Source organism: Heterocephalus glaber, unplaced genomic scaffold, assembly GCF_053883595.1.
Source record: "Heterocephalus glaber isolate CG9 unplaced genomic scaffold, H.glaber_assembly_v1.0 deba00001662, whole genome shotgun sequence".
In the NCBI taxonomy this organism is placed as follows: domain Eukaryota; kingdom Metazoa; phylum Chordata; class Mammalia; order Rodentia; family Bathyergidae; genus Heterocephalus; species Heterocephalus glaber.
In genome coordinates, this window is record NW_028258403.1 from 16,438,860 (window position 1) to 16,466,113 (window position 27,254).

At 34.1% G+C, this 27,254-nt stretch overlaps 1 protein-coding gene and 1 pseudogene across 8 annotated transcripts in view; one reads left to right on the top strand and one right to left on the bottom strand.

Moving 5' to 3' along the window:
• Ralgapa1 (Ral GTPase activating protein catalytic subunit alpha 1) overlaps positions 1-27,254 on the bottom strand; it is a 228,736-nt gene that overhangs the window by 15,057 nt on the left and 186,425 nt on the right. For all 8 annotated transcript variants that reach the window (XM_013066624.3, XM_087197118.1, XM_087197119.1 and 5 more), the window contains 2 exons: positions 19,167-19,325; positions 17,207-17,334 (listed from right to left, as the gene is read on the bottom strand). In XM_013066624.3, coding sequence (XP_012922078.1) covers positions 17,207-17,334; positions 19,167-19,325 — 287 coding nt within the window. The remainder of the gene's footprint in view (positions 1-17,206; positions 17,335-19,166; positions 19,326-27,254) is intronic.
• LOC106007935 (AP-3 complex subunit sigma-1 pseudogene) lies at positions 1,848-2,686 on the top strand (annotated as a pseudogene).

Sequence of the window (27,254 nt, forward strand, 5' to 3'; positions counted from 1 at the left end):
GGAGGAATATTACTATTCTAAAAATAATGAAGAGAATAAACATTCTCTACAAGAGAAATAGTTTAATCTTCATTAACTTAACATTATTATGCATTTTAAGTAACTTTAATTTTAAACTTCAAGAGCAGCTGTTAAGAAACTGGGGTTCAATTTCAGGCTGGTCCTGGAAAGGTAAGTATGAATTCTCTTTGCCACAGTTTATCTGTATATTAAATGGGGATACCACCAACTGCTATTTACTTCATTGGGGTGTTAAAGAGAAAGGATATAAATACAGGGTAACCCAAACATGCCCCTCCATCTGTGCTGAAAATAGTTTATTTTGAGGCTTGGCTCACATATCTGTAAATAGCAGATGCTGTCTCTAGGAGGACCGTTTTCAATGTCAGATAAAGAAATATATTCATGTGCAAGAACTCTGATAATATTGGCAATATTTCTAATTTGTGATATGTTCACAGGACTTTGGATTTTTTTTTATGTAAAGAAACTGATTTTCTCATGGGGAACAGGTACTGCAGAAGGTTAAGCAGTACCAAATATTTCACCTTTATTAACATTTAGGGAGAATAAACAAAGGGAGATTTGGTTTTAAAGGAGCAACAACCCTCATTCTCCACAGTTCTCTTAATCTGGTAATTCGCAACTGTTTTTGATGTTAGAAATGGGAACACTTTCAGCCTTATGATCACCAATTCCATGGAACATTCCAGTAGGTTGTATACTTAGCTCAAATGTGATTTATAACTATCCTGAAACGGAATTTGTATGTTTATATATATAAATACATATTATACACAAGAATGAATATAAAGTATAATTTTCACTAAAAGGAATATGAAAAATTATAATTACAGGGAGCTAGCAAAGATCTATATCATTATTTTACTGTTCAGGGTTAATGTTTTATTTCTTAAACAAGAAAAATCTATTGATTTTTTTAAAGAAAAAGCAAGAATGAAATTTTGTACTTGTGCTCTATGGCAGTTTTAGGGATTTAAGGCCTACTCTGCAACTCTTTAGTAAGCATTTAATTTAGTAAGCATTTGCTATAAACTTTATTTCTGTGGCTTCTTTGTAGTTTTAACATGTAGGAATTTCATGTCTCTTTTTTGTATAGAAGATTCCAAGAATGGTGGTCACAGAAGAGGGAGAATTTCAATAATAAAAACTTAGTAATTTTGATTATTGACTTACATTTGTAAGCTATGTAATTTGTGTAGGTGTTGAAGAAATAAAGCAAATACATTGTTTCTGCTCCTATGAGATTATTCTCTCCACAAGTTTAACTGCAAAATGGACAATTAAAATTTAATATAAACAGAATTATTGGATTACCAGACTCTGAAGTACAATAGTAACACTGCCCCTAAAATGAAGAACAGGAACTATTTCTTAAGAAATTACAGATTACTGGGAGAACAAACATGAGGATAGAGGCTTTCTGAAGGTGGGGTAGGAAAACCATCAAAGCCAATTTGAAGCTACCTTATTTATGAGAAAGAGTTTGACTTCGTCTAAGCCTTCGATCTTGCTAACCTTTAAAATTAAAAAAAAGTAAGGTACAATGTATAAATATGTCAGGTGTAATATTATGACAAAATTGATAATTCCTTAAATGTTCATACTATAATTGATTAAAGAGAAAGTCTATAAATGTCAAAAGTAATTAGAACTCATTATAATTCAGCACAACATTTTTCGCTTATTGCGACAATTTTTTTTAAAATTTAAAAAATTTCATAAATTCTACAATAGTATGAGGCAATGAGTTTTTGTTACATTAATTTAAGAGGCATCCACACAGAAAAATCTTTGAGACAATCTGCACAGATAAAAAAAAACAAATGGTCGGGCGCGCGCGTGCTTGCGGAGGAGGCGGGTGGGAAGGACAGCGAGATCCCGAGGTGAGGCTCCCGTGCCTGTCCCCGCCCTGGCTCCAGCGCCCACCAGGTTGGCCCAGGCCAGCCACGATCCAGGCAATCCTCATTTTAAACCACGGCAAGCCGCGGCTCTCCAAGTTCTGTGAAGATACACAACAAATCATCAGGGAGACTTTCCATTTGGTATCTAAGAGAGATGAAAAAATGTTTGTAATTTCCTACAAGGAGGATTTTGGTAATCAGTCTTAAGCTGTGTAATTTACTGTGAGCTATGGAGTTAAATCTAATTAATTGGAGGATCTGACAACAAACTGACTTATAGACATTATGCAACACTATATTTTGTCTTCTGTGTGGATTCTTCAGAAAGTGAACTTGGCATTTTAGATTTAATTCAAGTGTTCGTGGAAACATTAGACAAATGTTTTGAAAATGTCTGTGAACTGGATTTAATTTTCCATGTAGACAAGGTTCACAGTATTCTTGAGGAAATGGTGATGGGGGGATGGTATTGGAGACCATCATGAATGAAATTGTTACACAAATTGATGCACAAAATAAACTGCAGAAATCTGAGGCTGGCTTAGCAGGAGCTCCAGCCCGTGTTGTATCAGCTGTAAAGAATACGAATCTTCCTGAGATCCCAAGGAATATTAACATTGGTGACATCTGTATAAAAGTGCCAAACCTGCCCTCTTTTGAATAAAATATAAAACAGGCCACTCCCAGGAAAAATCCAGGGGGAAAAGTCATCTAAGTTTACCATACAGCTGTTTACCAAAAATGGAGGAGGAGAGTCTTAACTTTTGCTCTTGGATTTAAGTCAAGGTACTGTATAGAAGTTGTGTAAAATCAGTATGAAAGTTCGATGTTGCTTTTCTTGCTCAGTGATTTTAAAGAAATTGTAAAGTTCCAGTGTGATTTTTTTTTTTTCGGTACTGGGGATTGAATTCAAGACCTTGTGCTTGCGAGGTAGGTGGCGGCACCACTGAGCTAAATCCCCAGCCTTTTTTTTTTCTTTTTTAAACTGCATTCCTATGCCCACCTAAGGCATGCCTCTATGTATTAGCTATTACAGTATTTTGAAAGTGAGGTATTTCTTTAATTATGTACAACCCAAAGTGTTGGATTTTTTGTATGGATCACAAGTGTAGCAGTCCTTAATTTATTCTGCTGTTTGTCATAATTGTTATTTAAACCAAGTATGTATTACATGAAAACATTATGACCTTTTCCTTAGTTTAAATACATTCAAAGGTAACTGGATTTCTAAAGCACCTTTCTGTTTGGCTGATACCTACTTTAGCAATAATTTTTTTTACTACCCTCTGACTCAAAAAAAGTAAATAAAGGTATATTTTATCACTATTAAAAAAAATCAAATGAAGGGTAATTTTACACCATATTGGCCAGATTCATGAAACTGCTGTGTATATTATAATAAAGAGAATATCCTTGGAAAATACTTTGAAAAATTTAAATATAGATGTTCCTCAACTTACAATGGTGACATCTTTTGATAAATCTGATTCAAGTTGAAAATGCACTTAAATCACCCTACCTACTGAATATTATAACTTAGCATTGCTGTGTTCTATAGAGTATAAGTTGTTTGCCCAATAATCACTTGGCTGTCTGGGAGTTGCTCAAGATTGCGACAGAGTATTGTAATGTATACTGTATGGTATGTTGCTAGCCCAGGAAATGATCAAAATTCAAAGTATGGTTCCTACTGAATGTGTATTGCATTCACACCATATAAAGTTGAAATATAAGTCAAAACATTTCAAATTGGGGACTGTGTGTATTTAAGTTTTTAAAAAGGCTATATTGAGAAGGATTAAACGAAGACAAGGTATCATTTGAGAATATTTAGAATAGTATAAACTAGAGGAAGGCTGTATCTACCAATATTACTTTCACAAAACTTAGTGAAGTCAGAAAAATGTTTATTCAGCAATAATCCTCGCCTCAAGAGTACAGAAATTTGCTTGGAAAAACAAAACTGCTGATGGATGGAGTTGGGACTACAACCTTGATCTTTTTTTTTTTTTTTTGGTACCAGAGATCGAACTCGGGTTCTTGCGCTTGCGCAGCAGGTGACGAAACCACTGAGCTAAATCCCCGGCCCCAACCTTGATCTTTTTTTTTTTTTGTACCGGGGATCAAACTTGGGACCTTGCGCTTACGAGGCAGGCACTGGAACCACTGAGCTAAATCCCGGCCCCCTTGATCTTTTAATTAACAGTCAAGTGCTCGTCTAGATCCAATGATTTACATGTTATGTGGAGGAAAATGGGGTATTAGCATGTTAGTTATTTCTAAGATGGTCAAAACAATGACTATTAGCTTGAATTCAATGACTGGCAAGTTCTGAATAATGTTTATAGTGCCATATGTCATTATAATTTAATTACTACAGTAAGTCCCTGCACATTCTAAAATAAAGATGTTCTAAAACAAGTCATTTAGCATTTTAGTTTTAAAGGGCATGCAGTATCTTTAAATAATCTGAGACAGTATCATTGTGCAGTCTTGCCTAATGAAAAATGAGAATTTTATTGAGATACATGGGTGGATATGTTTTCAAGTACACTTTCAAGGATTTGATGCTATTAGGTTGTTTTTGGGTACCGGGGATCGAACTTGGGACCTTGCGCTTGCAAGGCAGGTGCTGGAACCACTGAGCTAAATCCCCGGCCCAATGCTATTAGTTTTAAAGTAGTAGATTTCTTGAAATATACAGTGATTATATATCCTATGGACTAGTAGACATTGCTCATTTATAAGATAAAAATAAACTATACTGCCTATCTTACAAAGCAAGATCTGGAAAATTAATGATCTGGCAGGGGGAGAATTTCTTTCCTACTATAACAAATTTATTCAAGAAATATGGAGTCTAGTTCATATGCAACAAAAATAAAATCCTAAACAAATAGCACAAACCTTTGTATTAATATTTACTTATACCATATTAGAAATTCTTCTGAAAGTCTGCAACAGGTTATGACAAACTATTTTTTTGATTTATATGATGAAATTCTTTAGTAGCTGATACTATCTACACTATGAAGGAAAAGCTGTGATTTGTCAGAGCAGACAAAGCTGGGCTTTAATCCATCCTTTTAACCATATTGCCAAGTCTATATTGTTTTCACTGCGTCTCAATTAGGAGACAGGCAGAACACCTGGTACTTCTTTATCTAAGTCCCACGGGCTGCCAGATGACTCAAAATCCATAACAGGTGCTAGGGCAGTGTGAGGATACCCCTGTTATTGAAAGCTGGAGTTGAATAAAATTTGTACCATATGTAATTGCTCATAAATCAGTCAATTATTAAATGACAACATTAAAAAGTTGACAAGCCCATTTCTACCAAAGTTCATGTAAATACATTTTAAAAGATTAACCTTAAATAGGCTTAAAAATTTAAACCTACCTAAAGGCTCTAAAAATCTTTCTTGGTTTAATAATCTAACAATCACTGGTGATTTCCAGAAACTCTAACATGATTATAAAATGTGTATGTATCCATCCCACTTTCATGAAAGTTGAATGAAGCAAAAAATCTAAAAGAAAAACTAAGTTTTCTAGATTTCAAATGTAATGAAATTATAATTTTGTACATCCTTGATAAGACCTACTTGAAAACATTATCATTAATTTAGTAATGAGGCTTTCTTAGTACATAAATGCTTCACAATCACTAGTATTAGAGTACAAGTTTAAAAAACAGTGGGGAGATACACAATTGTTTTGTGCTGTTCCTTTTAGGAACAAAAATTTCAAAACATTAAAGCTGAGGAAACAAATATATCAGTTTGAACTAAATACTAAACTTAGACCCGTAAGAAGAATGTGAAAAAGAAAGAACCAAATAAGTGAGATTTTACAGTGTACAATTACTTAAGTATTATCTCTACCTAAATGTGCACTAACTTAATTAAATTTTGTTTAAATGCTGTAATTATTGAGAATACAAAAAAAGTGATTTTATTATCATAGTAAGTAGAAACAAAGTACTGCAAACTGTCATTTAAGACAGTGTCATAGAATCTATGATTAGGAGAATATTGGCTTAAACTAATGGACTATATGCCCCCAGGGAATGATAGGCTTAGACACTGGACTTTAACATCAAAATCTATCCATTAATCTTGACTTAAATATAATCTATTCTGCAGTAAAAGGAAGAATGGGCATTCAATGAATTATTGGTTTTGAAATACTGCAGTGATGTATTTACTAAATCACTTAAGGGGATATGAGGAGGTAGAATACCAGTAAATTTTAGATTTATTAATTTTACAAAACATGCATTTGACTTTCCCCAAATTCAGCAAGAACATCCCATTTATTAAAAACTTAGATTTAAAAAGTTTTCTTAAAGTCTTTCCCTGATCTTATATAAACGCAAGGTGCATAAATTACAATACTACCATATAATTTAGTTAACTTAATTTCAGCTGGAAAAAAGAATCATCTGTGGAAATATACTGTGCGGTCAGGATCCCTAGAGGCTGAAAATAAGCTTTAATTAAAAAAATGGTAGATCATTGTTTCTTTGCATCAGAATGACTGCTTGCTGACAGGGCTCATCAGAAGTAAATGGAAAGGCCAAGAGGAGTGCTTATACAAATATCAAGGCATACAATACTTCATCAGAAAGAAAACAACCCTCACTCATTTAAAAGATATCCAAAGCTAGACATAATTCAACAAGATAACTATGTATGGCTAAAATGATTATTGGTTACTCATTTAAATGATAAATACAATATTGAACCTTAAGATGTGCTAATTTATCTTTGGCATATTATTTTAGCATTTGCAACTGTTACACAAAGTTAATTTACATTTTTATACTAATACAGCTAATATGTATTGCAATGCCATTGGGGAATTCTAAAAAAGTGTAAAGGAAATTAAACCAAATTCATAACCTTATTTGATATGTTAATTATGGAGGTTTTAATCTGCTTCCTCTTATTTAATATTTTTAAAATGGAGAGAAATACATTATTTTCATCTAAACATAAAGAATATAAAGCAAAGCTCACATTTTCTCTGCTATAACCTAGTGGCTGAAAATAGATAATGGCATGTTAACAAGAGATTACTACAGGTGGTTACTTAAATATATTCATTTCCTTTCTTTTTGATGGTAGTTATGTGGTAAATGAAAGTCAACACTCCTATCTAGAAAGTAAATGTAGAAACATCAGTTCTACAACAGCTATTTTTATTCCTCCTCTTTTCTGAACAGCAATTAGTAAAGCAACCCCTTCCCCTCCTCCCTAGCTGTCAAGCTGTTGAGAGCAGTTTACAACTTGACAATGGTACCATTGTGAATGCTCTCTGGGCTTCCTTCCCACAGAGAGTTAAATGGGCAGTTCCTGCTGCCCATGATTGGTGTCCAGTGAAATAATACTCAAGAGCCAGGTTTTATCAGCTTCACGCCAAAGAAGTGAAGCCAGGGAACCCAAGCCTTCATATCATGCTGGACCATATGCCAACCCTGATGGCCCCAAAGGTTTATCACTAAGAATCAGGATCCATCATGTCCCTTGTGAAATTTCACTTCACATACCTTATGTGAAATGCAAAGCTTCACTAAAAACCGAACCTTCTTTACAATTGGCACGAACAGATGGACAGTAACAGTGGTTTGGCAAGCAAAAGTTAAGATTTAAATAGGCTGTATTTTAGTGTTTGAGAGGAAAAGCAGTTAGAAGAAAATGTGATCTATGACCCATAGTTTAATTTTAATTCTATTATTGAGTTACTAAACATTCAATATAAAAAACTCTTATGGTTAGTAAAATAAAAGGACTTAAAAGCACTTCAATTCCTATGTCAAAAAAGTTAAAAGACCGATTTAAGCTTTCTATCCTTTATTTTTTGTTCTCTGAAACCCCCAAGTAGCATCTGAATCTAGTTGTTTTTATATTTAAACAAAGACAATAAAATTTGCACATTATGTAGTAGGTGTGCTGAATAATAACATGAGTATCAGTGCACTTTCATCACTAACAAAACACTGGGTTTAAAAAAAAATCCCCATTCTTGGATAGGTGAGAAGTTAAACATGGAAGTAGAGAAACATCAAGTTTGGCTGTTCTTAGAGAAAATAGTTTGCTCTTATCCTGATGGAGTTCTCTATCTTCCTTCTGGCATGATGTGGTATGTATGACCCAACTGTTTACTCTACATTGGATTTGACAAAACAGATAAAATGGTGGTAATGCTTTCTTTTCCTTTGTTTTTTTTTTTTTTTTTTGCCATGAAGTCCAATGTACTGTAAAATAGGATGAAAGCACTTCACTTATCAATAATGTGTTAAAGTAAAATAATGTATAAAAGCACTATAATGAAGAAAAGCATCTTTTAGGAAAAGTGTAAAAGGTTGTTAAGACAAGAATCTTCCATGAGTACACCATAAAAAATTTAAAAATCTCAAATGTTCTTTTAATGATGGCAAATATTTAAAAAATGGCAAGTACATGTAATTGTTATCAAACATCTAACCAGGTGCAGTGGCACATTCCTGTAATCCCAACATTCCGGGAGGGTGAGACAGATGCATCAAGAGTTTGAGCCCTGCATGTACAATATAGTGACTTAGTGAAACCCTCTATCAAAAAGAAAAGAAAAAAATACTGGGAAAGTGGTTCAGTGTGAAGACCCTGGGTTCAAACTCCAGCACCACAAAGCAAAACCACCAAATATTTAGAGACCTTCTTAGTCTTATTAAGAACAAAATAATACTGGCTACTACTGCTATTAGCCAACTCAATGAAAATAAGCTTTGTTTGGAAGGGCTTCTCTAAAAAAATTTTAAAAAAATGATAAATTCAAACTAAATGGTTTGCTTTACCACAGGTAAAAAATACACAAAAGGAGATGGATTGTCAGTTTAGATGCCGGCTACTGTATTACTGTTAGAAGCACTAGAAAATCAAGTTTACATTGCTTTTCTTTCTGCTTGACTATAGTATCTGGTTTTGATCTGTTTCTTGTTCTTCATTTGCCACACTACTCTTCTGTCTGCCTTACATCACTCAGTAGTATGAATCCCCCTCTCCACCTTTTTGTGGTGCTGGGAATTTCTTGACCATATATTTTTATGCCTCCATGCCCATTTCCTATCCCTGAAAAACTTCCCTGACCCTGCTTGTCTCATAGAATCCCATGTGTCTTTGAAGTAGTTACCAGAATAGTAGTTACCAGAATAGAATTGGTAAAACCATTCCTAATTTTCCACCTGTCTCCTATCTGCTCCCACTTAACATTAAACACCTTTACTGTCTTACTTTGGTTTTTTTTTTTAATATGAAAAAGGAGAAAAGATATATATATCTATATATCTATATATATATATTTATTTATTTATTTTTTTGGTACCAGGGATCGAACTCGGGACCTTGTGCTTGTGAGGCAGGCGGCAGAACCACTGAGCTAAATCCCCAGCCCGAAAAGTTATATTTTTGATCATGGTTTCAGAGGCTTCTGTGCATGGTCACTGGGACTCTGAGTGTACTTTTATCTTTATTCTTTCCCTCTTTTTTGATTTACTCAGCCCAAGCTCACTGTGCAGAGGCAGTTTCTCTCCCATTCTTCATTTTTGCTTTCTTGAATAAACTTTGCTGCTTTTTGCCTGGTTCATTCAATTCTTTGTTCAATGTGAGAAGCTGGAATCCGACTCCAAAAAGAGAGGTGACTAACTCAGAATCCGGTAACATCTAGGTGGTGAGCCACACTTTATGGAGACTTTCTAGAGCTATCCAATGACAAGTTTAAGGCCAGCCTGAACTACACAGTGAGATCCTGTCCCCAAAATAATAAATAAATAAATAAATAGTGATAAACAGCTCAAGGTGGGCATGAATTTGTGATCCTCCTGCCTCAGCCTCCCAGAGTGCTGGGATCACAGGTGCGCACCACAACACCCAGCTAATCCATCCTTTCTCAATGTGTTTCACAGTAAACACTACTGCATACATATCATGAAAGTAGAGTAGATGCTTAATGTTCTCTTCCTGGTGGGGCAACATATAAAGGCTCAGGGTACATGTTCACCCCAGGTGAGAGACAGTGAAAGGTCTAAAGGTATAACTTCCCAGCCTTGGCTTTGCCACCAGACAGATGGATCCCCTGAACTTTTATTTTTTCTGATCTGTAAAATGGGAAGGAGGGAGGGATGGGGAAGAGGAGGAGCAGGAGTACTGCCTTACTTTGTATGTATCATCATTGCTGGACTCTCATCCATGTAGACTTTATTCATTCACTCACAGGGCTGTCCTTTTCCACAAAACTATGCTCCTTAAAAGCACTGGTTCTTTCTATCCCTAGCTTTTCTCTTCATAGTGCCTCCCATTTAAAAGGTAGACAATTAACTACCTGGTGAATAAATGATCCAAAATTGCTTAGCAATGTTGCTAAACTTAATTCTTAAGTTTGTCATTAGCACATTAAATTGTTGGTAGTACTACCCAAGTACTTTGTAAATATCTCTAGAATTAAAACAGTATTAAGAGGAGTAGAAGTTGGCTACATACTGAAGTCATTTTTGTGAATTACCATAGTTTAAATACAGGAAAATTATTACTGACCTATATTAGTAAATCTTTTAAAAAGTTTGTCTCTAAAGAACCTTAAGAAACAATGTATATACTTTATTATCACCATAAATTTATTACATAGATTTATACGTATTGCTTTTATATCTTTTTGAAAGATAGATTTACTAGACCAAAACTTATACCTCCAAAGATATGCAATAAAATATTCCCCCAGTGATTGTAAGGAAGCCCCTAGAAAACAGTATCATCAACAGGCATGTAACTGGCAATCATTGAAAAGAATAGCTGAACCAATTAAAACTGATATAGTAAAGAATATCTCAGTCATTGTAGAATTGCTATATCTAGGGGTCATTTAAATAATTACTCTGCATAAACAGACTATGAGGCTTGGCAGCAAAATACAGGCCAATGAATTAAGCACAGCAAAAACTGCTTTAAAAGTACTACCCAAGTACTTTGTAAAGACTCATATGTTCCAATTAGAGATTGTTAAATAAGGTAAATAAGGTAAATAAGAATGTCTACTCTTGGAGAGATCTTATAATAAGGATTACTATCAACGGTACAACAGCTGCAAGCATTTTAAACTTAAAATTGTAAGCTGCTACAAAAGATGGATTTGGGGTCTTTTCATAAAAAAATCCATGCTAATAATAAACTTGCTAATCCATAATCCATGCTAATCATAAACTTTAAAAACATACATAATTAAAATACAAGTGAAGTTTTAAAGTACACTGGCAAATGACAGGAAGTTTTCTTTTAAAGAAAAAAAAATGAATAGGAAAGCATCCATCCACCCTTGTCCTATTATAATAAATTACTAGCCACCTATTGGGCCAGGCACTGTGCTGGAAGAGGATAAGACTTGTTAGTATGTGCAAACATATGGTAAATAGTGTAACAAAATGTTTTGAGGCATCATGAAACAGGAATTTTGCTTATCAAAGATATTGTTTAGTCCCCCAGCCAAAGATACTTGTATTCAGGTCATGAAGAATGGATATATTAGGTAGAAAAGAACAGAAATGAGCATTCTTGGGATAAAAACATGGGCTTGAAAGAAAAGAGCACTCAGAAAATGAGTATGGTTTAGTTGGACATACATAGTGTGTCCTGGTTCAGTGTGATAGGGATGATTGCAAAGATGGGGGAGCTGGGAGGAGTGTAGGTATGTTTGACAATACTACAGTGAGAAGTACAAGGCTGGGTGGGTAAGAGAAAAAGAGTTGCTTGCAGGTAGCCAACAAATATAGACCTGTTTCTTTTAGAATATGTAGGTTTATGTTTTCAAATATTTCCAGGATCAGTGTAAAGAATATCAACAATTACCATGTAGCTACCATTTTCTGAGCACTGCTATATGAGACAGGTTGCTTAGAGCTTCACATGGATGTCATTTAAGCCTTACACCAATCTTGAGTTTGCAAATTAAGGACAGCCCATACTTATTGGTATTATCTTCTGAGAAAATGAACTGTAAAAGACAGTAGATACATAAAATTATGTAGTTTCTCAAGAAACTCATTTTGTACTAACATGAAATGGCAGCAATACTGACAGCCCCCCCCCGACAGGTTTTATAATGTCCTATCATAATGAAATCATAATGAAAGGCAACTGAATTAGCAGGACCGATCAATTACATTTCATTTAGTTTTGGCTCTCATACTTTTACAACAAGTTCTTTATATTTGAGTAGAACTGCAGGGATAACAAACTATGACTAAATGAAGAATGATCATTGATTTCTGGTAATTTGTCTGATAAAGTTAAACAGAATTCTGGCATTTAAGAAAAAGCCAATATAAACAGATTAGAAAAATGAAGTAATATTGGTTGTGGTAGGAAAGAATATTAAATTTAGGTATAAAGTATACTGTAAAGATGTCATTTAATTGTGTAATATACCTCATACTGTGTATTTCAGATTATATACATAATATACATTCTTTCATTCATACATACATACAAATACAGTCCTAAGCTAGAGGTGGCAAACCTATGGCACACATGCTGCAGCAGGCTATTTGTATCACGTAAGCTCTAAAAGGTTCGCCATCACTGCCTAAACTATAAATTACAAGACCTGTAACAGGTTGAATCCCATCTACTCAATCCTATCTTTTGATTCTGTACTTGGACCTTCTTTTCTTTTCTGGTGGTGGTGGGGTACTAGGGATTGAACCCAGGTCCTTGTGCACGCCAGGCAGGCACTTCGCCACCAAGCCCACTCCTAGGCCTGAGACCCAAATTTTCTACACTTCTTTCCTGATCTTGGACATGCCTGCGTTCTAAAGTATACAGGAAGATTGCATTAGTTTTATGCAATTACTACACCATTTTACATAAGGGACTTAAGCATCCACAGATTTTTGGTATTCATGTGGGTAGGGTCATAGACAAATTCCCCACAGATACTAAGAGACAACTCAAATAGTTATGTATACTCGTTCTTCATTAATCTGAAGAACATGTAATAATCTTTTACAAAAACAGACACAATTCTGTTTTAATTCTAAATGTTGGGGGACAGTGACTTCATACAGGCAAGTTACATGAGCTTATAAACAGAAGTTTGTGTTATAATTCACAAGTAGATATTTGTATTTTTGATGTTAAAATATAAGAATATCTTTTCATTATAAATAAAAATGTATCAAATTTAAAAATGTATGTTTTGGACAAATCCAGATCAAGTTTTCATTGAGGAGAAAATCATGCCTTCTAAAATACAATGCTACACTTAATGTGAATTACAACAGAAATGAAATAGAGGTAGGGTTTGAAAACCACCAGAGTTAATACTTTAATGTTCATAAAAAATGAAAGTGTAAAAAATGTAATAAATTCTGTTATACTTCTGGGTCAGTTATTTTATGCTCAATAAAAGTATCCACTAAGATTCCACAGCATAAATTGTGCTATTTATATAGATCATTAAATACAGTTTAATTTTTGTCCTAGGAACATCTTCTGTAACTATGAATCTAATGTTGTTCACTAAATGAGGACAATATTGATTGTCATATGCTGCCCAAATCGATCATCCTGGCAGCCAGAATTACAGTAATCTGTCAGTATTGATGACTGTCTTTAAGGTTTGAAACCTCCTTCACTTCACTTGTCATCTCTTGTACTACTTGTACTTGAAAAGCATTTTCCATGCAACCTCTGATTTTGTCAGCTAGGTATTTTTTTTTTCCTTCCCCTATTAAGCTCAATTTGTTAGTTAGACCATGCAGCTAGAATTCAATTGCAACACTGGGGAGGAAAACCTGGCAGATTCTGGGTAACCACTGAATTAGAGGTAGTTCAAGTTTGATCTTAGCTGTCATTTATTAGTTATCTAGAAAGAATGTTGGGTTTTTGTCTATTTGTTGTATTAGGAATAATTCTAAAACACACCATGGCCTTAGCCATCATGATGCTACTCTTTAAAAAAATTAAAACAATTATTTGTTTTGATCCTAAAACATTTTGTTTTTTATTTATTTTTTTGGTAACGGGGATTGAACTTGGGACCTTGTGCTGGTGAGGCAGGCGGCGGATCCTAAAACATTTTGACTATCACTTTTGAATGTATGTTTTAAATATGACATTCACATATATATATTGTTTCTTTTTAAATGTGAGTTTAAATGCAGAATTTTTCAGAAGTTAGGGTATATACTCATGTTGAGGGTTCTCAGAGAAAGAAAACCAATAGGATGTGTATAGAATCATCTTATATATCCATGGAAGACTGGTTCCAAGACCACTAAAGATACCAAAATCTGTAGATGCTCAAGTCCCTTATATTAAAATATTAAATATTAATATTAAATAATATTTGTGTGTAACTATATACATCCTGAATATTTTATTTCAGTCACCTCTAGATTACTTAATATAAATGATATGTAAATAGTTGTTATACTGTTATACATTATTAGGGAATAATGACAAGAAAAAATTTCAAACAGTTTCCATCCATAGATCATTGAATTTTACTACATGGATACTGAGATCTGCAGGGCTGAGTGAAATAGTCTGAGTAAACAATTTCCTATACTTTTAAATAAAGTATTCATGTTTACTAATTTCATGTAAAATTATCTTTCATTCTAGAATTTTCTCCAGTACAATACTACTAATCTCGCAACATGATTAACTATTTAAAACGTCATGAAGTAGGCCTGAGACTCCAATCCAACCAATCAACATACCAATCAACCAAACAGAAAAACCAAACTACGAGTATGTAATTACTTGGTGTTGCGTGCAGTTGTTTTATATTGACTGCAACCTTTATGTATAACAATTACTGCACAAAATAATTCAACTTACATTTATTAAACACATCCAAATACATTCTTTTATTTAATCTTCACAACAACTCTGAGATGGCTATTAGCAACTTTTTACAGATGAAAAAAGTGAGATTCAAAGATTCTAACTTGGGTTAGTGGTATGGTTCAGTGATATGGCCTAACAAGTGAATTGTGAAAGAGGCAAAGGTCTTTGCTGAAGCTAACAATGTGAATAAAATTATTTTATCAGGAGTAATCTATCTATTCCATGTAAGATTAGCTTCCTTTCTAGAAATATGCAGGGGGTCATAAACTAAAAAGTACGTTCCAAGAAATAGAGTAAGGGTACAAGGCTTTTACCATTACAATGAAATGAAAATTAGAATTCAAATTTAGAAAAAGTAGATTGGGAAAGTGAGAATTTGTCACTAAGTGTCTTATTTTGTACAAATGATAAAGATAATGTATCTTGGGTGTAGACCTCAAATTCCAAAAAAGGCATGTGGTATGTAGATTTTAAAAATGAAAAATTGTGATCATGGATTGATGAATCAATCACATCTGTGTGAAGTGACTTTCAAGATGTCAGGCCCCAAAAGTAATGGAAATAACCCTGATTTCTGTGTAAGCTCAGTAGGGTTCACAAAAACTCTGAAGGGTCTTTTGAATAATTTCTCCTCAATACTGCCAAGCAATAAACAGACAGCATAATTTTCAAAACAGTCTTCAAAAACACCCTACAAACTGCACAAAGACAAGTGATTTAGAAAATAAACTCATTTTTTCTAGGTTTATTGAACTGAACTTGCCTACTGAAATTTCCTCCCAATTGATAGATCTCCACTGGATTTTTCTGTATATGAAAACTTCGGGGGGGAGGGGGGGGGAGGTGGAGGTCTTGCTCTGTTGCCCAGGCTAGTCTTGAGGTCTTGGGCTCCAGCAATCCTTCTGCCTCATTTGCCCAAGTGGTGGGGATGATGAACAGGCATTTGTTCCAAATTATATTTTTAACAATGCAAGGCTCCTGACTTCTTATCATTTCACTAAAATGACAACTTCAAATCTTAGTTTTTTATCTTAAAGATATATCACAAATAGGGCTGGGGATTTAGCTCACTGGTGCCACCACCTGCCTTGCAACCGCAAGGTCCCGGGTTCGATCCCCAGTACCAAAAAAAAAAAAAGAGATATATCAAAAATAAAAAATGCTATATAAATGTCATTAAGCTATATCAGTGTAACATACTATGATTCACTTGTAATGAATGTAATTAAGCTTTATAGATTTAACATATCATGATCTGTTTGCAATTCTATTTCACAGTGTCAGAAGGTAGAGAAATTACATATGAGTAAGAGTGCTTAACAAATTTCTTCATAAGAAAATGTACATGGCAGATTACCAAGTTATAAATCCATTTCATGTGAAATGGAATGTATCTTTTTAAAGCCTTTAAAAAATCTTAACATTTACAGTTTATTATATAAAAGAAAAATAATGAAATGTTTCTAATCATATAGAAAAGGTGTATGGAAAACCCAAATTACTTTAGAAAGGAATATCAGAAAATAATTTAAAACTTTATGCCTATTTTACGTCAGGCATTGTTTTAAGAGCTTTATGTATGAGTCAGTACTGGTTCTTATAACACCATGAGTTACATATATCATTTATATTTTATAGGTAAGTAAATTGAGGCTCAGAGAAGTTAAATAAAGTACCCAAGGATACACAGTTAAGAAAGGCCAGCATTTGAGTCCAGATAATCTGGCTCCAAAGGCTGTGTTCTTAAGCATTTCGTGTCCTCCCAGACTTCCATGTGTTTGTTTACAATGTTCCCTGTTAGGAAAGCTCTTTTTAACCTCATCAATCTGTTTAACTCTCAACTGTCCTTGTCCTTCAAGATTGGTTTAATCATTACATTTGTCACAAGTATTTCCTGATAGCAGCATCTCTTTTGGCTGAGAAGCTCTTGTTGGAATGCATGCTGAATATACCTTTTTTAAAGCACTACTGAAAACAGTGTTTCTCCAACTAGACTTGAATTCTTTGCAAAGACAGTTTAGGTTATTTCAGTATCTCTAGAACAGCAGACTTCTGGAAAATAATGGGACTGTAATTAATTAGCCCAAAGATTAGTAATGATTAAAAGTATGTAAAAGCAAATACATCATTCAAATCAATCACTGGAGAGGAACTCCACCATCTATCTATCTATCTATCTATCTATCTATCTATCTATCTATCTATTTATTTTGGTACCAGGGATCGAACTCGGGTCCTTGCACTTGCAAGGCAGGCGGCGGAACCACTGAGCTAAATCCCTGGCCCAACCATCTATTTATTAATAAACAGACATTCAAAGGTCTTAACACATAAATATTTACCTTGGAAAGTAGACATATATTATAGTAGAAGCCATGTAGTTAAAAAAAGGATACAAGTTTTGATACAATGGAATCAACGACTTCAGAGCACGGCTTGCATTTATAGCTGTTGCTCGCACCATAATGGGTAGAACCTTCCCATTCACAATAGCACCATCAAAAAGTGGACCAAAGAAGGGAACCTGAGGGAAATGAGAACATAACTTCATATTCAAATAGCAGAAAAACTGTAAAATTAAGAGCAATCAAGACACCCTGCATACAAAAGTGCTTCTGCTTCTTTAGTTCTTTGTTCAGCAAAAATATTATACAAATTCAATTATTTTCTATGATGGATCAACTCAGACTAGGACAATAAAAAATGCCAAATGTCTACAGGGTGTTCATTTAAATTATGCGCTTCATGTAACTGACTAAGTAATTTATATGACCTGCCAATTTAAAAATTTTTGTTTGTTTTTGGTACTGGGGATTGAACTCAGGATGCTTCGCTTGTGAGGCAGGTGGTGGCACCATTGAGCTAAATCCCCGGCCCCTAATTAAAAAATTTTTGTACTTTCAACTGCAGACAAAAATTCAACAATGGCTATATTTATGTATATTAAAAGTGTACCAATAAAACTAATTAAAAAAAATCCAACAATGGAAATAAATTTCGTTTTCTCTAATGAGCAAACACAGGAAAGATACACATTCTTTTTTTTTTTTTTGATACCGGAGATCGAACTCAGGACCTTGCACTTGCAAGGGAGGCAGCGGAACCACTGATCCCCCACTGGCCCAAGATACACATTCTTTTAGGCAGGAAGTTAAATTTTCATTATTTTTATGAGATACAATTTTTACCACAGAACCTAAAATACTCATTACCTAGTTTATTAGAAAAAAAAATCTTATGTTTTGATATTTAAATGTCATTTTATCAGGTGATTAGAAATTTCAAAAGTTATTCTATTTAGGACTGGGGAATCTAACTCGGGGCTAGTGCACTTGCCTTGCATGTGAGGCCCTAAGCTGAATCCCCTTAAGCACACAGACAGGTTATTTTATTTGAATGTTGTTGGTGTAAGTGGTAGATGAAGCCAAGGAAATAAGCTGTGGGTAACCCAACAAGTATTTTAGGCTTTATGGGCATATATTGTCTCCACTGCATACTCTTCAGTTTTGTTTTTTTTTTTTTTTCTATTGGGGATCGAACTTGGGTCCTTGAGCTTGCGAGGCAGCAGAAACACTGAGCCAAATCCCCAGCTTAGTCTTCAGTTTTTTAAAAAAGAAAAATTCTTAAAAATGTAAAAACATTCTTAGCTTGTGAACTGTATAAAATCAGGTATTGGACCATAGTATGTTGACCTTTGGTTTAGGCAAATCCTAGAAAAAAATCCGTAGCTATTGGCAAAATTTGCAATTGAGAACTTAACTGAATTTAACAAATTCTGAAGCTTGTGATCAACTGTCAAAAAGTAGGTCTTCCACTAAAAGAGTTCAGCTAAAATTTTTTAAAAGGAAAGAACACAATAAAATATTACCAAACCTTTACTATCTTGAGAATATATTTCTGCAGTAGTTGTTAGAACCCTATGATATATATGAGACATTCAATTGTAGGAAAGATGACAAGTACTCAGCTTTTTTCTGTAATTTGTGGGGTTGTTTATTAAGCGACATAGGAATAGGTTCCTATTCTAAAGAGAAGGATTGATTCTTACTGTATCTTTTAGGAAAGTGCAATCATTCTTTTAACAAAAGACATGTCCTTTTATGAGCTGAGTACAAAGGAACTTTCATTCTGGCACTACCCTGGTCATTTCCCACTTGAGCAGTTTCTTGCTGTTTACCATTTTAGCTCTTCTAAACCAGGCTTAAGACAATGTATATAGCTACCAGAGTCTGTGTTGTATTTTCCCCAGCACAATTTGATGCTTGATCCAATTTTTCTTCTATAAGATACAAAGAATTTGTAAACTCATCTAGAACTCATAATCTATTACTAAAATGGAACCTAAGGAATTCTTACCTCTGGTTTTTTCATTATCTGGATATTGAACATATGATTTTTCATTGGATATATTACAATAAGGACATCACCAAATTCTGTAGGAATAATTCCTCTCCTGTAGTCTCTAGTATGCTCTGACCAAACGATGTGCACTTCATCATTTCCTAAATGCCTCAACTGGAAAAATCAAGAAAATAATTTATAGTGTTTTATAAAACTCTGTGAGTATAGTTATAGAGCTTGTGACAACATGCTACAAAAAGGAGAAAAAAAATTTTATATTTTAAAATTTCATTTGATCATTTTATTTTTATAATACATGTAACACAAACACTCAAAGATATAGAAGACATTGCAGAAGACTGGATAATTTCAACTGTCCACAGTCAATGAGAAACCAAGACCTAGATAAAGTTTCACATATAGCTCATTCTTCCTAACTAGCAATTCCATCAGTTTGCCACTGCCAAACCTTTTAAAAGGTTGTTTAAAACAGTGATTGAAGCCTGGTGTGCCTATAGTCTCAGCTGTCGGGAGGCTAAAGCAGGAGGATCACCATGAGTTTGAGGCCAGCCTGGGCTACATAGTGAGTTCAAGACCAACCTGGACTACACAGCAAGACCCCCCCCCCCAATCTCAAAAAACTAAAAAGCAAACCAACAAACAAATCAGAAACAGTGATTACTTTGAGATTCTTTTTTCTCATCACTCTCTTCAAGTGCTAAGGTGCACTGAAGTGGCCTGAAGCAGGTAACACGAAGAGAAGTAAAAGAAACAGATAATTCAAAAATTGGATAATCACTTACTAAGAGAAAATTATGTTTGGATTAATAAATTAATTTCCAGGTTTTCTTTGCCTATAGAACTTAAAATTTCCTCCATATCGATGTCTTAATATGTATTAGGGTCTTAAAATGTTATTTAGACATTTGCAGTACTTAGAAAAGTGTTTCTGGCAATCTGAAAATTAATATAATAAAACTGTAAGAAAGTAAAGAACCTAAAAGTTGGATTTCTGGTATGTTATTAAAAAAGTGAAGTTGATGTCCCATTGTTGAGTTTTCTTAAGATTACTATATAATTTGTATTATGAAATTTCATTAATCTAATACATATTGATTCTGCCACTACAAACATCTGAGGTCTGCCTTTTGTACACACCTTACATAGGCTTTTCTATTACTATCATATAACTGGACACATTGGAGATGGGAAAATTTGGAAGACAAAACTAGGATAAGTGTCAATATTTACGCTATGAGCTAACATACAGGCAATTTCTATTTTTAAAACATGCAATTTATTCTAGATGAAAGGTATAAGGTAGGCAAATAACTTAAAAGTGTGACTTAAACAAAGAAAGGGGTTAAGTCAAATTAGTGAAAAGTTCTCTTCTGTTACTCTTTAGCCCTAGAGTGTTTAACTCCTTATATCTGTGTACAGCATAACTGGAATGATACAAATTCAGGACTTGGACTTTTGTCATTTTTAAAAAGAAAAAAAAAAAGATTACACAACTCAGAAAAGCCATGGCTCTATAATTTCATTTTTTAATCAAAATACTTTAAAAATATCCTTCCTATACAGCCGTCCCCATGTGTCAGCTTCCCTAATAGGTTTATGTTAACTGAATACAAAAGAAATGTGAAATAAATTTAACCAGGAGGGATGATCCAATCTAATTTTGATACATTAATGTCATATGCTGTACATGTTACAATAGCAGCCAGATCTAATACTAAGCTCCAGGCTATACTAAGATTTCCAAATGGCAGATTGTTCTAAGTGATATCAAGTATAATTGAAGTAATAAACGATAGTAAAAGCTGAGCACACTGTCAGGAAGAATTTAAGTATTTACTTTTTAAAATTAAATGAGTTAGGTTAGGAAAGACAAGACAACTGAAATAATGCAGGTCTCAATTTACAGAAAATTCCTTTTATTTATCTGCTACATTAACCCTTGAACTCTTGCCAAAACTATCTATAATTTCTAGTGCCCACTTATCTAAAGAAACAGAGAAAACAAAAACTGCACTTTTATCTTATAACCAAAGCTTTCTTCAAATATCTTCCACACACTATTAAAAGTCTGCCATAGAAGTTTTTTGTTTGTTTGTTTGTTTTTGGTACCAGGGATCAAACTTGGGACCTTGTGCTTGCGAGGCAGGTGCCGGAACCACTGAGCTAAATCCCCGGCCCTGCCATAGAAGTTTAATGGAAAAGAATACACATTTTTACCAGGATGTTACAATGAAGATTTTTGGCACAGAACCATGCACCTAACAAAGTCATTCTAAACATGCTCAAATATTTTATGAAAATACCTTATCATTTATTAAAAATGGTAAAAAATAATTACTTTAGGCTGTCATAAGGCCTGCTTTTAATATTTTTATATCTTTAAAATCTGTTTGACACAAACTGAGAAACTGTCAATCAGTGCTTGGGAATTTTTCAAAGACTACTGAGGGAATGAATTATTAATACTTAAGGGTTAATAGAAAAAAGTTAATAGAAACTTCAATTGTATGTATATGTGACGTAACTATCTCCTACACTATTTTATGTTTATTTTATTTGTTCTTCTTTTTTTTTTGGTACCGAGGATCGAACTCGGGTCCTTGTGCTCTCGCAGCAGGTGGCGAAACCATTGAGCTAAATCCCCGGCTATTTTATGTTTATTTTATTTGTTCTTGATATCTTATGGACTCATAAGACTATGTATATATTCAGCAGGCTTTCCTATTTTCTGAAAATTCTCAAAAGAGCTCCTATTTACATGTTTCTGGATCCAGATGGCAATTCATTTATGAAATAGAGTGTAAGATAAGACTTCTGTACATAAGATAGGTCTGTTAAAATGATTAGCAACCAAGTTACTTTTCCAAATTTATTTCAACTCTGTTGAAGTCATTTTGGAATTCAAGGTATATAACAAAGGCTAGAGATTATCATTATTAATTTTTGAAGAAGCAGCAAAATGAAGTTCAATATGTGTAAAACAGAAGTTTTCAATACATGATAGAATGTTAATACTGAATGAGATCTTTTAAGGTATAATTTTCCACTCAATACTGATACTGGAACTCTTCCTTGCAGTACTCTTGAGAAATATCCTGCTTCTACTCAAATACTTTTAAAGTTAGGGAGTTTAATAACTCATAAATCAGTCTATTGCACTTTTAAGGAGCTATAATCATTAGAATATTCTTTATACTAAGACCAAACCTGCCTTCCTGAAGCTAGTTCTTATGAAATAACCCTTACCAAATAAATCCAAATTGTATTCTAATTATTTTTAGATTATCCGAGGATTGGTTTAATGTCTCCAGTTTTCTTTTTCAGGTTATAAGTGTTTTTAGTTCTTCTCATAGTTTTTTTTTTTTTTTGGTACTGGGGATCGAACTCAAGTCCTTGCGGTTGCACAGCAGGCAGCGAAACCACTGAGCTATATCCCCGGCCCATCTTCTCATAGTTTATAAACATATTCATTTTCCTGGATTCTTGCCTCAGTTTACCAATGTTTCTGTGAAATTGTATTGTCTGTCTAGAATAGAGTATGGTTTCAATGTATGCTCTAAGAGAGCAAATACAGAAAGACCTTTTTTGTTGTTGTTGTTCTGGTCACTAAATTATTTTCTGCATCTTTGTAACATTGTTCAAATGGAACTCCACTCAATTCAACCCTCTCAAGTCTTTTTCTTATGAAGTTCTTTTAGGCAGATATAATTGACTGCTAGAACTAGGAGTGGGTTTAATATTTACTCTTATTAAATTTTACTTTACAAAGTCCATATTATCTTTAAGCTTATCAAAGTCTATTGTTAGCCTGACTGTGCTATTCAACATGTTGGCTCTATCTTTACCAGATTTGGGTTATCTTCAAATTCTTCTGTCTTCATTTAGGCTTTGAACAAAAATGTCAAATGAGACAGGTCTAGATAACAGCCTTCCAGCCAGTCATTACAGATTTTCCTCTTGGTTCCAAAAAAAAAAGTTTATTTATTATGTACTTACTATTTATTAAGTGCTTCTTATCCTAAGTGCTTTGTGATAATTCATTTAATTTTTGCAACAATGCCATAAGCTCAGTATAATTAGTATTACTCTATTTTTACAGGTGAGGAATTGAAGCTTAAAAGGATGATGGTACTTGCCTAAGGTCAAACAACCAGTTAAGTGCCAGAACCAGGATTCAAGTGCAGGCCAGCTGGTTCCAGAAACCTTACTTTAACCACCTCCATGTAGTGCCTCTTGTTAAATAATTAATTTACATATTCTGAATATTATCATACAATCTGTTGGGAACATACTTACCAAACTATTAAGGCCGCATTTCTTCAACTTGTCCACATAAATAACTCAGTTAAATGCTTTATATAGTCTATTGCTGTCCCTGATCTAATAATCCTATTAAAAAAAATTAAATTACTTTGATGTGATTTGTTATGGTGAACTAACTTACTCTGCCTCCTTAGTGATCACTACTTCATTATCTAAGTGGTCACCAACCATCTGTTTAATAATGCTATTTTACCAGGCACTGACATGGGCCTCATGAATGTGGGTAATTTCTGCAGTCTGTGGCCTGCTCTATATCCTTTTGTGAAAATCAGATGTTTGTCATTACCATAGAGTGCATGTTAATGTGTTGTCTTCCTCCAACCCCTAAATTCATACTTTGAAATCCTAACCCTCAATGTGGTGGTATTACGAGGTAGGGTACACACTGGGAGGTGATTAGATGCATGAGGGCTCTTTTGTAAGGGATTAGTGCCTTTATAAAAGATCTCAGAAAGCTTGCTTGCCACTTGTGCCGAGAGCTTACAAGAAGATAGTCTTCTATGAACTAGGAAGTGGTTCCTCACCAGATAATCTGCCAGTGGCTTTATCTTGCCAGCCTCTACAACTGTGATACATTCTTGTTGTTCATAAGCCATCCAATCTATGGTATTTTTGTTATTAGACCTCAAACAAATTAAGATATCTTTCTTATGCCAGAGTTCTCATTCTCCATGATTATCAACAGGTATTCCAGAGTCAAATCTAGATTTCCTGGTGTCATAAAAAATTCATATGGGGCCAGAGACTAGAATTCATGTAATTATATTATCTCTCTTATAAAATCAGCTCAACCCAGCATTTCTCCCACTTTTGTCATAGGTACCTAGCAACTAATTATAATCACTCAGGATCAAAAATCTGAGTCTTCTTTGATTCTGCTGGCTTCCTCACTACTAACAAGCTCTTCATTTAAAAATCTGCATTATTCTCCTTTTTATACTTACCTATTTTCCTCTACTATTTTAATAGATCAGATGCTAATTGTTCTATATACCTGAGCTAGTTCATGAATTTTATTTTTTGGTACCGGAGATCGAACTCGGGACCTTGCACTTGCGAGGCAGGTGGAGGAACCACTGAGCTAAATCCCTGGCCCTAGTTCATGAATTTTTAAAAAAGTTTTCTCTCTTCCTTCTTTCTCTCTCTTCTTCCAATCAACTCCTTTTCATTCACTAACAAATATTACCCTAGAGCAGTGATGGAGAACCTATGGCACATGTGCCACAGCAGGCTGTTGTCACTGAAAGCTCTAAAAGTTTCACCATCTCGGCCCTAGAGCTTACTAAGTGCACTGTGCTAGCTTTTGCAAATGCATCAATGAGAAAAAACAGACATCGTCTCTGTTTTCAAAGCTTTGGGTCCAGTAGAGACAGAATAAAATCATCAAACAATAAGTAATACAATAATTAAAAACACAGATAATGCTTAAAATGTACTTTTCTGAATATAAGTAACAAAGAGCACTGACCTAAAATGGCACTTCAACTAAAAGCTAAAGAACATACAGAAAGTTATTTAGGTCAGTCCATTACTTCAGGAGAATTGGTACACATGTACAAATTGAAACAATACTCTCACTGCTCCAAGCCCCCAGTATTTCACGTTTCAGATACTCATACTTAGTAAAACATACACTATCATTTACCTTTCATCTGTGTAAAATAACATTTTTTCACATACATTTTTACAGTCACATATTTTTATGTACTCATTTGCTATCCTGATTTGTCATTTTTAGCAATAAAGAAAAGCTTCTTGACAGCCACAGGCTCAGCATCTAGTACTGTCTTAGCATAGGGTAGGCATTCAATAAATGCCGCTGCATACTAAAAAGACTGTATAACAATACATGGCAAAGTTTTTCCTATCATTGCACAGTGCACAATATAAGAATTATCTGTAATTATGGCATTTATTTAAGTATTCAATGTTGATAACAATAAAGATGCCTGAAGGTATTTCTTCTGATTGGAAACATTTATTAAACACCAATAAGCCTGGTTGTAGATGTTGGAGATATAGTAATAAACAAAACAAGTCCTTGACCTCACAACCTTGATATTCCTTGATATTCCTAGTGGTAATCCTAGTGGGAGTCAGTAAATATACACAAAAATAAACAAATAGGATAACTTTACATGGTGATAACTGAAAGAAAGAAAATAATATAGGGTACTGTAACAGTGTTCTGGAGTAGAGGAGGGCTTAACTAGAATGGTTTGGAAAGGTCTTTCTAAGAAACTGTCATGTGAATTTGACCTTAGAACAATGAGAATGAGGAAGCCTAGAGGAAAAAAACATTTCAAACTGAGGGTCAGTATGTATATATAGTCTCTGGTATGTGAGTGAACTTGATACAATGGAAGACTAGAATGAAAACCAATGAGCCCAGACAGTGGTAAATGAATAAGGAGACAAGATCAAAGAGGGAGGTAGGTGAGCTTGGAGGCGGGGGTGTGGGGGGTGTGTGGGGGGGAAAGGCAGGAGGTACTGTGTACAGGTGCAAATTCCCTACGATGAGCATTATCATTATGGATGTCTAAAATGTACCAATAAATGTTTTGCTAAAAAAAAGAACAAAAAAAAGCAGGTAGGCAGTTGGCCAAATAATCGATGTCTCTGAAGGCCTTAGTGAAAAAACAGAATTTTACTCTACATGTGATGAGAAGCTACTGCTATTCTACCTAAATTATACCACTCAGAATGGTGAGACATATTTGCACCCAACCATTGACATTTCCTCATTTTTCTTGCCTGGTTTTTCCTTGTTATCAGGAGTACATTTGTAAAAACTGGGGTTATGGTCAGAATCTAAGATATTAAAATAGAATTAAACAAAATTAATTGTTTTATATGGGACTGAAACCATGAATTTGACAGCAATTATTAATTATAATGTTAACTGTACTTTTTACTAAGATAATAAAATTTGTTATTCTTGTTTTTTTTTTTTTTTTTTTGGTAACAGGGATCGAACTCGGGTCCTTGCGCTTGCAAGGCAAGCGACAGAACCATTGAGCTAAATCCCCGGCCCGGTTTTCATTATTCTTTAAACTTGTTTTGTTAAAATTCCCTTTCCAGATTATATTTAGCATATACTTCTTTGGGAAGTATCTTATCTTTAAATTTTATTTTTACATAAAATTTAAAAAGATTTAAAATTAAAATTGGACAAAACACATCTACATGGCTCACTTATTTACAAAATTTCCATGACCAAATTTCAAGACAGAAAATGAAATGCTGTCCATTATACTAATAGTATTGCAGAGGAAAACAACTTAAATAAAGTGTTTCTTTCTCCTCTTTTGGGGGGCGGGGTGTGCAGGAAATGAAAGACAGACTAGAGAGTCGAACTAAGTATGCTGCAATTATCTCAACTTGATCTTCATCAAACTTCTAAAAGGATGATTCAGCTACCTTGGAAGCAGAGTATCAGCAAGTGGCTAAAACAAGGAGACAGAGGAAATGAGAGAGGCTCCTGTGAGCACTTTATACCAATGCTTGCAGCACTTTTGATTTTTAGGGGTGAATACGCTCAGTTAAGTGGAAATTATTTTTAACCATCTTCCATCAATCTTCTCGGGTAGAGATAATTTATAGAACAGATGGCTTGGACTGGGGTTATATTGGGATTTTTGATATGGTAGATATTTCTAAGACAGAGTACTAGATTGAATGGTTAATTTGTTCAAAAAGTACAATCTATATTGTAAACATTCTGCTGCTACTGAAAGCTTTCTCTTTACAGGAAATAAA